Source organism: Rattus norvegicus, chromosome 10, assembly GCF_036323735.1.
Source record: "Rattus norvegicus strain BN/NHsdMcwi chromosome 10, GRCr8, whole genome shotgun sequence".
Classification (NCBI taxonomy): Eukaryota; Metazoa; Chordata; class Mammalia; order Rodentia; family Muridae; genus Rattus; species Rattus norvegicus.
This window is the reverse complement of record NC_086028.1, coordinates 16,751,494-16,765,603: the sequence shown is the minus strand read 5'-3', so window position 1 is coordinate 16,765,603 and position 14,110 is coordinate 16,751,494. Positions and strand designations below refer to the sequence as shown.

The window sequence follows — 14,110 nt, the reverse complement described above, 5'->3', positions numbered from 1 at the left end:
AGGGTCTACCACCCACCTGTGGCCCCTTCCCTCCCCCAACAGACCATGCTTTAGCCACCCACTAGCTCCACAGACTAAAGAGACAAAGTAATAAGGCCAACTCAATCAAGGCAACACTCCCTCCAGTAAGCTCACACAGGTGCCAACCCACCAGGCGCCCGAGGACCTCGCTGCCCTGGAATCTTCATCTCACCTGTTCACACACCTGCACGAAGTCCACAATTTGCACACATCCTGCGTGTGACATCCCCCCTCTTTAATGTAAATGTTTTGGAATGTCCATAGAGAAGAAAATGGACAGCCAGGAAGAGAGCTTTCATGGCCGGGTTTTCATTTCACCTCCGGATGTCGGAATACTCAGACTGTTCGTCTTCCCACTCACTGCTTCCAGAGGGTCCTTGGGCACTCTGGCCACCTGCTCCGCCTCGAGCATGGGCATGCAGGTGGCTTTTGCTCCCTCGCTCACCCTTGGCACCTCTGTTGGCTGTTAGGTGGTGGTCGGTGTCCCGGTGGTAAGGTCTGGAGAGCTGGGCCCTGTCTGCCAGGGGCTGATGCTCCGGGGCTGCGGTAGGGGGTCTCTGTATGTTGGAGGTGCAGAAACTCAGGATGGAGCAGAGGCCTCCCCAGCTCTGTTCACACTGAGCCTGGACGCTTCGGGTGACCGCCTCCCTCACGTCTTCCCCACAGGTCAGCAGCAGGTTTACAAGGTCCACGTAGGGTCTAGAGATGAGAGCCGAGGGAGAAAGAATAAGAATGGAGTGTGTCCTACAGAGGTCCTGGGGAGTTGCGACTAGATCAAGAAAGAGGGAGATGGTGCTTAACCTGGGGTGATCTTTGCAGATTGGGTTCCACAGCAGGCAACAGAGGGTACACAGGTAGAGCCCCGGGGCTGGGGGGGGGAGGGGCGCTGACAGTGTGTGGATACACAAGAGGAAGGGGGGAAGGTAGGGCATTAATTTAAGGTACAGAGAACGTGCCTTGGGCACATCCAGGCTGCAGGAGCTAGTGAGTTTTGACTGGAGTGGAGATGATCTCCACAAATGGTGGAGGGCCTTCAGTATCAAATTCGTGTGTGTGTGTGTGTGTGTGTGTGTGTGTGTGTGTGTTCAGTGAAAAATCCAGGAAGTGTTGGACTAAGGACTTCCTGAGCAGCTTTCAGGAGGCTCCCTAGGTGCCTTGCCCTTCACAGGCGTTGTCAGTGAGGCTCTCCGGAGTGAGTCCACTTTCCCGGCTTACAACACAGGGCTCTTGGGAAAGTTGGGCTCTTTGGAAAGCTGCTGGCTACCTGTCTAGGGGAATCTGCAAAGGTCTGAGATGCGCTGCGGAGGTGACTTCCCTGTGGTGTCATTGTCCTTTGCAGGTAGCCAGGAGTTAGGATGCTGTCCACAGCCCTCAGTCAGTCAGGACTCGCCTTTCATTGGTGTGTGGGTTGGCTGTCAGGGTGCCCGTGTCCAGGATGGGAACGGCTCTCTGTGAGGCAAACTCGGTCTGTGGGGGGTCTCAGAGCTGTACTCTCTACCTGCACTGACTCCAACGACAGCCTGAGTTGTTCTTTAGCCAAATGGGTGGGGGACTTTGCTCCAGGGGACAGAGGAAGTGTGCCCATTCCGTATATTTATGGCTTCCTTGGAAAAGCACGTCTCCACCAGCGAGTTCTCAGGGTCTACCCACTGAGCTTCCCTTAACTCTCACTGGCCTCTTCGGATTCCAGAAAGAAGGTGGGGTGCTTCACGTGACTGTGCGGCTCACTAGAATTGAGCAGTCTCTAGCCTGTAAAAGTCCTGGACCTATTTGCCCGTGACATAGAGCCCCACCCCATCTCTGCTGTAGGGAAATCACTGTGGGATGTACAGCCATTTATAAAGAGCCATTTATAAAGTCCCCTCCCTGGGACTTGACCCAACTCTTGCATGGCTACCCTAGGGTGCTTGCAACCTTCCCCTGCAAGTTGGCAATGGTTGTTCTGCATTAAAAGCAGCCTGTGTGGTAAGATGTGTGCTATGGTCGCTGCCATTTTTGCTAGTTACTCCTCAAGTTGGAATGGAGCGAGCTGTCCTTACTTCAAGCAGGGAAGGAAAGTCCCTTCTGGGAACACCCAGGCAAGGAAGGCCTGTCCTGGGGACAGCCTAAAGGAATGTTCTGGAGCTGTTTGTCTCGAGGCCTCTATTATTCCTTAGGCCTCACGGTTTGTGCACGGCTGGTGGGCAAGGTCCTGAGGCTTTCTCCAGCAGGCTCTGCCAGTGGGAAGGATGGTTTCGCACGGTCTCGTGGAGCACTGTGAGGAGGGAGGTACCTAGAAAGGGATACTGAGCGCCGCTCAGACCCTTTCACCCCTTGGAAACGAACACTATCCTATGATGCTCAAGTCAACCACGCCCGTCTTCAAAATGGAAGCGAGAAGTTCAGTCAGTCACTTGCTGGCTCTATCAGGGATTCTGAACTGATTCTCCCCTTTAAGCTTCTTTCCTTAAACAAATGGTCCCAGGAATACAGTTGTCTCTGGGGCCTCCCCTGTCCTGTATATCTACCGTCGAACCCTGGACCTGCAAGGCAGACACCGGTCTCCCAAGGCAGGACTGGTCCCCCTTTCTTTGGCTTGCTCCATCTTCTCTCTCAGGGAGGAAGCTGAGCCCTGTGGGGAGGGCGTGTGTGGCCAAGTAAGTTAATCTAAACCATGCTTTGGGTTGGCAAAGTGCCTTCTCAGGCTGCAGGCTGAGCCTGTCTGATGACAGAATCCAGCACTCCACTGAGTGTCAGCAAGGCTGAAGGAGGGGGATGTGCCTAAGGCTCTAAACCCTTGGTGGCTGCCAGTACCTGGTGACAGGGTGTGCAGAGGCCAAGGGAGATGGCCACAGCTAGGGGGAGGCAGACGATAAGGGGAGTAGGGTAGACAGATAGCACTGACAGGGGCAGCTTGCAGCAGACCGGACATTGCTGCTGTCCCTGCTCCCGGTATGAGCCTAGGAGAGGAATGGAGTGGTTTGGATTCTGCAGCGACGGACTTCCTCCTCTTTAGCTCGAAAAAGCAAAGCTGGCTCACATTCTAGTGTTCGTGACTCTTGCCACACACTCAGAGATGACTTCCTTGGTATTTCAGGGCTGAAAGGGCCCTTTAATCAGTTAAGCTGGTTGAAAATTTGGGAGAGTTCAGGCAATTCAGCTTGAAGTTGTGGCATTGTGTCACTGGACTGCACCAGGGAATGGAGGGTTTCAAGGGAGTGTAGCTGGAGTTTGGCACAATCCGCTGCCCAGAAGGGCTGGCTTAGCAGGAGAAGGAGGCCCTGCACGTGGCCTCCTGGCAGTGTTCTTAAGACACCCACGCCTCTGTTCAGGGTGGGCCGCCTGCTCCTCCACAGCAGGTCAGTGTTGGCTGCCATTGCTTATTCTAAAGTGTGGGGGATCCTTTGAAGCAAGAGTCCCTAGCCTGGAGGCCATGTTTCTATGGAAGAGACACTAGAACACCACAGTGCTTCAACCTGTCCTAAATTCTACGGTTGGGCATGTGTTTCCCAAACCTGAAAATCCTGAGTTCTCCCAAAGACCCCTTTTTAAAGAGGAACCAACACTTCACACGCTCTAGGAATCTACCACAGATGTTGACCAGGTACCCAACCTCCCACTCACAAGGCCAAGAAGCCATCTTGAATACGTCTCAGAGCCTTCAAAGTCCTTGGCCGTAAACATGTGCTTCTTTCAAGAGCACTTTGAAGGAAAAGACCCTAACTCTCTGGTCACTATGAGGGAGTAATCAAGAAAAAAGAAGCCCGGGTCATATATGAAGACCCATGAAGCCTTAGCAGGTCTTGCAAGAACAGGCAAGGGAGGAGTGGGGCAGAAAGCATCCTGACAACTGGGCTAACCCTCACACAGTCTCAGTCCCACAGTCAGCTCTGTGCTTGTGGAGTCAACTAGCCAACCACAGATCACTGTTTCAGAGACAGCCTGGCTCTGCGCTGAAGCGGATTTTTTTCCTCCACACTATTTCCTAAGCACTGTAGACTAACACCTCACACAGCAGTTGTGTTGTCTTAAGCTGTTGTAGCTCATCCAGAGAAGGTGGGAGGATGCTAAGTCATAAGCAAATACTCCATCGATATATCTGAGACTTTCTCATTCATGGATGTTGGTATGTCAGGGGAGGTCCTCGAACCATCCCCCCCCCCCCCCCCCCCGTGGACCGCCAGAGAAGACTGCACTTCCATTCCCCAGGCTGGTCCTGGGTTCGGTCCCCAGCTCCGAAAAAAAAGAAAAGAAAAGAAAAAGAAAAGAAACTGAAGTTCTTAGCTTCACTAGCCTTCTCTAAGAAAAGGGAAATGCTCATTTCCATCTTGTCGTTTGGAAAGACAGATGCGGTAGTCCGTGGATATCCCATAGCCAGGGTCCTGGCACACCAAAGAGAAATCCAAGACAATGACTACTTTGGATGCAACTGTTCCTTTTAAATATTTGGAAGAATAAAAATATGTTGTAAAGCATTAGTATGGTTCGAAAACCACGCAAAGTATTTTTTGCTCTTGAAAGAGCAGCTTGTAGAATTCCACCATGAATAATTCAGTACTTTACCAAGCAAGGTGATGCAAGCTACCAAAGGCCATATAAAGTGAGCAGAGACAAGAGGTGGCCGCCGCCAGAATCTAGGCATTAGTGCGGTGAAGGCGGGGAATAGGTTTGGTGATATAACTGGGAGTTTGTCCCTAAAATTGTGCTGATTTGGCTCAATGAGTCACCTTGGAAAGATGGTATTGCTACAGAGGGGTTAGTGGCTGGCACTGGTCTGCTCAACAGGTGGCTTCCCTTTCGCTCTGCCTTTGAGGCCTATGGACCAGGTTTCATGTTAGAAACGATGGTTTAGTCTGCTTTAATGTGCTGCAAAATCCAGGATCCTGCAGCTGGGGTGTTTCGAGGAATGAGATTTTTTTGGCTTTATCACTGAATTGTGACTCTTTAAATCCAGTTTAGCCTGCACATTTAGCTAACTAAAGTTTCCGATGTTTGTTTTGTGTTTTCTACAGAAGTAGAGAAGGAGAAGGGGAGTCTCTCAAAGACGAAAAGGCTGAGGATCGGATTGGAACATTTAAGAGTGTAGGTGTTGTAGTCACACTTCCTGGACCCCAGACCCTAGCTTTGCTTTTCCCTGTGTGTCCTTTACCTCAGCAGGCTCAGTTTTTTTTCATCTGTGAATTGGGGATATAAAGAATTGTTGTGAGAAAGGCTGGGGAACACACGGCATAGCATCTAGCACACAAAACCAGGTAAGTGTCAGTGTGTACCGGCTATCGGTACTGACACCAGTGAGCTACTTGGACCACATAGCAACCAGTCAGGATTTGGCTAGGGGCAGGAAGGAAAGTGCATCTGACTGTAGATATTTTGTGCTTAGTAAAAATAATGATCTGTTTCTGTTTGTGGGAATTTCAAATCTGATGATTCTCTGGGGCTTCCTAGCTTTCTGGGGCACCCCACAGCTGTATCCACTCGAAGGTAGTTCACCTCCAAAAATAGCATCTTCATACATATTTCCAATCCTCAGGACCCCATTCTTGCCAGACACCTCTTTCTCCCATTGCCCTGGGGATGGAATGCTACTCACTCATGCAGCAGGAGATCCTTGAAATGAATCATCTCCACAATCACGACGACGTTCTCCTGCGCTGCCGAGCACAGGTCGTGCTTGAGATAGCATTCCCTCTGCAACTGGTAAACCATTTCCCTAATTGCCGGACACTTCCTGCTGATGCAGCCAAATTTATGCCGCAGGGCATGGGCCTTGCACCTCAGGGCATCCTTGATGAATGACTTGCCCTGAAGATGGAGGACACAGAAGGGAGAAGCCAAAGGAGATTTCGTCACTAGCCAGGATGACACATTCCAGTCTCAGGCTTGCACAGGAGTCTCTGATCTCAGAATCCCGTGGTCCCACTTGGATGGATGTACTTCTGGGCGAGAAGCTCTGTGGGAGCTGCATCCAAGAGTGACACGACACCCCACCCTCACCCCCACGCATCAGGCATCAGGCCAGAGTGGATGTGAGCTCCGTACATGAGCAGATCTTCATCTCTCCACCCCAGCCTGAAACTGGGGCTTCCTCCAGGCAGCTGGGTGGAGACTGCCTGGTAGCAAATTCTCCGGAACCCCAGGGGATTAGGCCATAACTCCTTGGCCAGTATCAGCGAGAGCACACTTTTCTTGCTCTTCATCCACTGGAGGCAGTGCTCTTGGCATCCTGCATTTTCATTCTAGGGCTCTAGCTCAGGGTCTTGTCTGCTCCTCTCCTGTTTCCTCAAGGGACATCCTTTGCTTTTAAACTGGCCCACCTGGCATCTAGTGAGTGAGACAGGGAGGAACATCCTCCTAGCTCTGCCTCAGAGACAAGGCAGCCAGGCCAGGCACATGTGTGACCTACAGCTCTCTTTCCTGGCAACCCCAGCAGACCGTGCCAAGGCCAGAAAGGAGACAGCTTTTGGGACACGGGGGCAAGCTTCTGCCTTCACTCCTACCAACCTGGCCTGGACACATTGTTGGGTGTCTAGCCACGAATCTCCCTTCAGTTACTATGGTGACAGGCCACCGGAAGAGGCAAGCCACGGTTTTTGTTTGCTTGTTATTTAGAAGCAGGTCTGGAAATCACTGTGTTGAGAAAGAGAACCAGGTTAGGTTGGAAGTGGGAAGCCAGCCAGCACATTTATTTTGGCTTTCTCTTTAGATGTCTATATTGGAAACCCACGTGGCACACGCAACCTTCCTGTGGCCCCTGTTTATCTGGCTGGAGCCAAATGGGATGGAGGGCAGGGCTTGGCGCTTTCGTAAGTAGCTGAGTGCTGAGAATTGACTTGGAAGGGTTGCGTCTAGCTTGGGAGCGTATTCTTATTGGGTGAAAAAACAAGGAGGAATGGATGTCTGTGAGGCTGTGGCAAAAACCGGCGTTTGTATTCTTCTCTGACATCCGGCCAGGGAAGGCCCTCCACAAGCTCCACTCTTCCGGATTTCCTATGGTGTGTGTCCTAGCGCCAGTCAGTTCTGATGGGGCGGGGGCACGTTTTTAAGGGGACCCGAGGAGTTCAAAGTTCTCTCCCTTTCCTCCTGGTTTCTGTTTCCCCTTCCGCTATTTCACATCCTCCTCAGTTTAGGCTGCCGGTGGCGGCACCCTGTCACATCCCTTCCTAGTGGATAGGCCTTGCTTTGTCAGGCTGTCCACAGGGTGGCAGCGAATGGTGACTGGTGACTTTCATAAAATCACACCTCAACTGTTGACCTCCTCTGAGCGTAGTCACCGTGCTCCAGTGAAATAGGAGAGGAAGTATATGAGAGAAAACAGGGTGTTTCAACGGGGCCGAGAGCCGGGGCACAAAGGGAAGGTGATTCTAATGTCATCTAAACACGCATTTGGGCCCTCTCCCTCTGGACAGAACTGTCACCTTGCACACTGGTTTTCTGCCCTGGGCAGCAACTCAGCTGTACCTTGGGATATCTGAGGTGGATTCAGCTCTGAGTGTAAGGCAAGGGAGATTCAGTCAGGGTTTTGACTTCTCAGATTGGGAGAGGAGACTCTGTTCCCTGATATTTGGAGGCTGTGACTCGTATAGGCTGCCTTTAGCTAGGATCCCTGCCACTTTTTTCTTCCTAATGTGATGGGTTTTTGGGACTGGGTTCTAGTTTTCCAGACTGTTCGTCACCACGGCTATGACTTTGGTGTCCAGCCTGCTCTGCCTGTGTGGTTACAGCCTGCGAATGCAGAAGGACTTGGCCTAATGGTGCTCCCGAAAGCACAGCAGCGGGAGAAAGCTGAAAAACGTTGTCCTCTGTTACATACCTGCAAACACTGGGCTCCCTCAAATAACTTAAGCCCAGGAAATCTGCTAACAAGTCTTTCCAGCCAATACTTCAACCACTCTACGCCAACACAGAATATTTTTCATGCTCTATGTTCTTTTTACCTGGGCATCAAATTTTCCAGCGTTGTGCAGAAACGTCATGCAAATCCCATGTAAGCCCTGGATTTCACAAGAGTTGTTCTCGAAGCACTCAAACACACCACACCCCACGTCCCCGGCGTTGACCAAACAGTGCTGGATCTCCGCTAAAATGAAAAGTTACAGAGTTTTCTGCCGTGGTAAGAGTTAATAAGGGCTAGAGAAGAAAAAAAAGTCAAGGAGAGAAAAGTTGCACCAATTTCAGAATCTTAAGGAGTGGAAAGAAAACGTCATTATTTACCGCTACCTATGCAAAGTATGGGTATTTGTAAAATTGGCCAAAATAAACAAATATCACAGTCAGAAGTTAGCCTTTTCTTCCTTTTTATCTTTTCCACTTAATGAAGGTATTTGTGGGCCCACTGTTCAAGAGCAGAAAACACTTCAGCTTTTGAAACCCACAGGGAAAATATGATTTGAAAATGACCACATTTCATGAATTAAATGTCGTTCTCTACTTGGGGCTGCAGAAGCCACTGCCTTTTAAGATCCGGCCATTTCCTTCCTGACCCCAAACGAAAGCGTCCAAGCAACTTCAACTCAGCTTTATGATTCAACACCTAAAAATCAAAACAAGATTCCTATTAAAGCCCTGCCTCCAAACCACCCGCATTAAAAATGCCAGGCCACGGAGCTGGCAACAGGCTCAGAACGGAGGCAGGTGGGGGCTGGCCTTTCCACCCGCCACCATTCACTTTGGAGGTTCCTTTTAATTAGGGATCCAGTGTGAGATATCACTTAATCCCCTCGAATCCCTGAGGCCCTGAGCCTGCTCCCTTTTCCAAGATGTCCTAATTCGTAAGCCTGAAAGGACAGACCGGGAGCTGTCAGGCTGCAGAAGTGCAGTCCCATGCCTTGCTCGGCTCACTTAGTTCTACGATTTAAACCAACCGCAAAATAACACGAGAAAAGTGTATTTTGAAAGAAGGGCGGGGCTCAAATCGAAAAGTCTGTATCCGATGAAATCTAGCAAGAGAACGAGGAGCGTGTGTTTGTGAAGGGGTGCCTAAACCCGAGAGGGGGCAGGGCAGACGAGGGACCCTCGACTGCGCGCCTGGGCAGCGGGGGCGGGAAGCTGAACTGACTCCACGCGTGGCCGGACAGGGCAGCGATCACTCATTTGGAGGACCCTGACCCGCACTTGTGCATTCGGGCTCAGACAAGGAGCGCATGCATGCCACGGCTGCCGCTTTCATATGGCCCCTAAGGAATAGAGGGGGTGGGGGCGTGAGGAAGGAGTCGAGCGGCAGACACGTTTCTTTCTCTCCCGGGAGCTGGGAAGAAGGCCAGCCCCGTGTGCCACACGCCAGGCTCTGCGCTGCAGCTTGCTGGTGAGCAGGGCCGCGCACGATTCGGGTCGTGTCAACATTTCTTCCCTTGCTGACCTGGCTAGGGGCACGGCTGCAGCACCAGAGGTACGCTTTGAGAACCCCCTTCCCCAGAGGAAAAGTTCTCGATGCCATCTAACTGGCCAGCAAAGTTCTGAGATGTCCGGCATCTTTGGAGGAAAGGGAGACAGTCCATGCCAGGCTGGCCGGCTTGGAAACGAAGTTCTGGTGCAGGTTGAGCCCGGATCCTGGGACCCTTGATACCTCGCACGGGCCAGGCAGGACGAAGTGCGCCTTGCTCGGGGCCCGGGACTCTGGCTGGAGCTGGCAGCAGCGTCAAGCGCAGCCTCGTTTCCCCTCAGCCCCAGGGGAGGCTAGCAACAAGTCCTGCCTCAGCCATTTCATCACCCTGCTAGCACGTGCCGATTCCGGGCTCTCGCAGCCGGGGCCAGACCTCGCTTTGCCTCGTTCTTCCCTCTGCGTGTCCCAAGCCACCAAGAGTTTGTGCGGCCCGGGGTGAGCTCGGGTCGCCGGCTTGGGGGAAAGGCACCCGGCGCTCTGCGAGCATGCACCCTGTTCTCCCGCACCCCCACCCTAACCCCGGCAGCTCCGGGCTGCAGGGCGCACGCATTTACCTGTGTTCTGCAGGGACAGGCGGCCTTTCTGCTGGGAGCCCCTGTCTTGGGGACCTTCCGGAGGGTTCGTGGAGTCCGTCCCTCGCGCAGGGTCCAAGGTGGCAAACACCAAAGCCAGGGTCACGAACTGGCCCAGCCGCTCCGCACACATGGTTCTGGGTATCACCCTCCCGCCGGGAGACCTGGATTCTTTGTGCGCCCCTCCTCCTCCTCTTCCTCCTCCGCCGCTTCCCCCCCTCCCACTCTTCCTCCTTGCTGGCCCCTTCCCTCCTCCTCGCCGCGGCTCGGATAGAGGTTACCCAGCGCCCTCCCGTAGCTCTCCGGAGAGCATGTGACCAGGCCGTTAGCCGCGCCGCGAGTGCCCGGCGATTGCAGGGATGGTGCCTCAAATATCCCTGGAAGCTCTGGTGTCACTTGAATGAAGGAGTCGAGCAGGTGTTGTCCGGGAGGCTGGACCAATCGGAGACCCCGGCCCGTTTGACAACACAGCGGGAGGCGGGGCCTGCGCCAACTACTACGGTAGGAAGCGGAGCGCCACCGCGAGCGCCCCACAAAGTTGCAGACCTGGCAGCGGCCACGCGTTTGCGTGCCTGTGTGTGAGCGCAGCCTGAGACGCGTGCGCGTGTGCGGGTGCTCCGGGGCAATGGCTGAACAGATTGAGCGAAAAAAAAAAAAAATCAAAGCGGATACCAGCTCTAGTTGCAACTAAAAACTTAAAAAAAAAAAAAAAAGGGGGGTCGGTCTTCACCAGGACAGAGTCCCCAGGGTTCGCATCCTGCTGGGAAAGTTTCCTCTTTGGAACACAGTGACAGTCTCAGCCACGAGGCCTGAACAGATTGGAACAGATACCTGGGCACAGAGATGGTGCGAGCAAATTGAGCTCTTGTGGGAATTCCTCAGCGTCGTGACGATTGGTATTTAAAAATAAAAAAAAGGCGCTTGAGGACAGGCGCCGAAGCCCTGAAGCGCTTGGCCTGATTGACTGCCCACCTCCCACTTTCTTTCTGTCTGGATTTGATGGGTCCAGAAACACCTGGGGCGTCTCGTTTTGCCCCTCTTCCAATCCAGACGGATTCCTGTCTGGGCTTCAGGGATCCAGGTGACAATCCAGACTTGCATCATTTCCTGGCTGGTGGTTTGGAGGCCCAGGCAGCCTTGGGTCAGGCGGCCACGGAGCATTGCGTGACCCCAAAGCCTGAGCTTAACAGGCAACTTTAGGCGACTCCAAACACACTCTTCAATTTTTCACAAATGCCACTCGGCCCAGCTACCATTTTTCTTTACTCTGCAGTCCTCTGATGTAAAATTAAAGCACCCCTCCCCAAATCTGAGGACGTTCTCTCCATCTTTTCTCCCCTTCTTGGAGCCCTCTCCAAGCACCCTGGCAATCAGATCGCCTTCAACTGCAATCTTCGCTGCTGGAGGAAGCTGGGAGAAAGTTGGGCGCTGCTAGGAGCGTCTCTCCTCCCTGCTGTGTGTGTGTACGTGTGCACGCTCACGTCTCCCTCGCGCTGGGCCCGGGACAGGAACTGCTGCTCTTGGCCTCGTTAACCCGAAGGAGTAATTCGGGGGGCCAGCTTGGTTGGGGGAGGGTGGATAGGCGAGGGCTGCCACCTAGCGCCACCTGGCTCTCCTCCGGTACTGGTACTCCCTGCCCCTCCCCCGCACTCCCCCAACACTAGTCTTGGAGAACAGGTGAGCCTGGGTACCAACTCTCAACCCCCGTCCCTGCCCGACTTCCCGCTCGCCCGCGCATTCTGCAGTAATGCGCCTGGGAGGTTTCATCACCCACCGCCCGAGGCGATTGCAACCCTGGGCCTCCGAAGCGAGGCGCGCTCTCAGCCTCTTCTGCGCCTACGTGTGACACGCCTGGGGGGGGGGAGGGGTGTAGAAATGGGCGCGCAGGTTGTCTTTCCGCAGCTGCTCAGCTTCCCTGGGTGCCAGCTGCTCTCCAGCGAGGGAAATGAGGAAGCTGGGGGTCGGAGTGACCTCTGCTTCAGGCTGGAGGAAGGAGGTGTGGGAAGGTGCCCTGGGAATGTGCTTTCCAGGGTCAGGACTTCTTGGCGCTTCTGTCCATAGTACCATCCAGTTCTCGGCCCCAGGAAACTGTTACATTAAATCTCTTAGTCCTCGATGGTGGGAAGAAACTGGCCATTGGTGGCCACAATAGCAGTGACTTCCTTGGTTACCTTTTGAGGAAGGCGGTGAGTATTGGATATAACGAGGGACCATCTTTGCTTGTTTGAATAGTCAATTTAGCTCCCTTTATTAGTTGGGGGTGGGGCCACCCTCCTGTGCATCCTTCAAAACAAAACAAAAAGAGTATTTTGATCTGCCCCCACCCTTTAAGGCTGAAAATTTCCTGGGCTTAGTCAAGTGCCCCTCAGCCTTACTTAACTTCAGAGCTAGATAGGCCTCTTTTATGGCTTCTTTCATGAACGAAAGTGGTGTCAGAGAAACAGAACCTGGAGATTCAGGCAACAGAGGGAAACCACCCCCTTCGTTCCGTTGTAGAGAGGCCCTGCACCTGCCCTCAGAGGGCCTGCATGGTTTGGGGAAAAAAAAAAAACAAACAAACCAACACAACAACACCATCTTGAGGGTTTCAGTTCAACTTTCAAAGGAATTTCATGGTTCCTGTCTGAACCTATCGCTGCTTTGGAAAGAGCACACAATAGCCAGATGCATGGTGCTGTAATGGCACATGGCACCCCTTCTCGAAGTTTCATCTCTGGCCAATTCCAAAGCCTGCAAAGATGTTCTTCCAGTTCATCTCACCAGGGCTGAGACCTCTGCTTCAGACTGGAGGAAGCAGGTGTGGGAAGGTGCCCTGGGAATGTGCTTTCCAGGGTCAGGAGTTCTTGGAGTTGCTACCCCAGGGCTGCAGACTGGGAGGTTTCCTAGGTAATCCTCTAGAGCAAAGGCCCAGAGCAAAATGAGGTGGGACGCGCGTGGCTCTCACTGGTGTCTTTGTTGTGCATTCACTCTTCTCAGATTCCTTTATGTCCCTCAGGCCAGGTCTGGCAGTTGAACAGAATGGGCTGGGGTCAGTAGATGATGTTTACAAAGTCTGCATGAATTAAGCACATGTACTGTACGCATCACAAGGTTGAAACTTTGGTGTCTCTCTAACCCTAATGTCCACCCTAAGACTTGGAGCAGCAAAGGACTGGCCAGCCAGTGCTGCCCTGGAGTCCCAGTGTCTGTGGACAGGCCCACTTCAGTTTGAGACGTATAACTGCTAAGATAGGTCCGTGTGTCTGTGACAGCCAGACTTGTGGCGTGAGACCCCTGCTTTCTCTTTACCAGGCACCCTCTTCCAAGTCCAAGAGCGAAGTGTTTGGGTTGAAAACTAGAGGAGAGTATTGCCAAGGGGACGCAAGGGGAAGGATGTTTCCACAGAGGCAAAACACAAGAACAGAGAGACACTGTGGGTTTTGTGTCGGGAATGAGGCTGTCCAGTTGGGTGCTGAAGAAGAGGAAGACCAGGTAAGACTGGGCCATGCCGCCAAATCTGTGCTCTTTGTGGAAGATCTATCATCTTGATAGGCATCTAAAGATGTGACAAGGATGCTGTCTGACTGGGTTCTCTTTAGTACTCAGGGAAAGCTCTGGGATGGGTAGGTACATTTTGGAACATGTCGAATCCAGTGGAAAGGAATAGGTTGAACTCTGAAGGACAGAGGGTGTCCTTGCTCGGATGTGAGTAGGTGGGGCCCTAGCAGATGGGCTCATTCTAGCTTGCTGAGAGTCTCTAGCCCAGGCTTCTGTGAGGTTCCACAGCAGGAGAGGAGAACATGGCTTACGCTGGGGAGCTCCGCCCCCTGAACGTCCCATCCTATTGGGGCAGACTGGCTGAACTTATGGCACCACCTTGTGGCCAGAAGGGGTACTGTCTGACCGAGTAGTGGACTCACTTCTAGGACCTGTAACACTACCTGGGTGTCCCGCGGTCTCCTTGATTCCTTCACACCAGCTCGCCCTGGTCCAGCCAGTTCCCACAAGGAAGGACATCTTAGACATTTTTATTTTCCATCTTTCCTCCGTCCTCCACTGCCTTCTTCTGTGTACTCTGTTTCATATTTGTAGGAAGGAAAACGGAGGAAAAGGGGGGTGGGGGTTAGAAGTAAAACTGGACAAAGTGTCACACTGCTGCAACAGGCTCCCCAATTTCTCA

At 52.8% G+C, this 14,110-nt stretch overlaps 1 protein-coding gene across 1 annotated transcript; it reads right to left on the bottom strand.

The window, feature by feature from the left end:
• Window positions 1-328: 328 nt before the first annotated feature.
• On the bottom strand, window positions 329-10,096 carry Stc2 (stanniocalcin 2). Its single transcript, NM_022230.2, is given in 4 exon segments — window positions 329-720; window positions 5,591-5,802; window positions 7,935-8,077; window positions 9,934-10,096. Coding segments are annotated over 4 exon segments (891 nt in total). The 5' UTR covers window positions 10,085-10,096; the 3' UTR covers window positions 329-335.
• Between the last annotated feature and the right edge of the window lie 4,014 nt (window positions 10,097-14,110).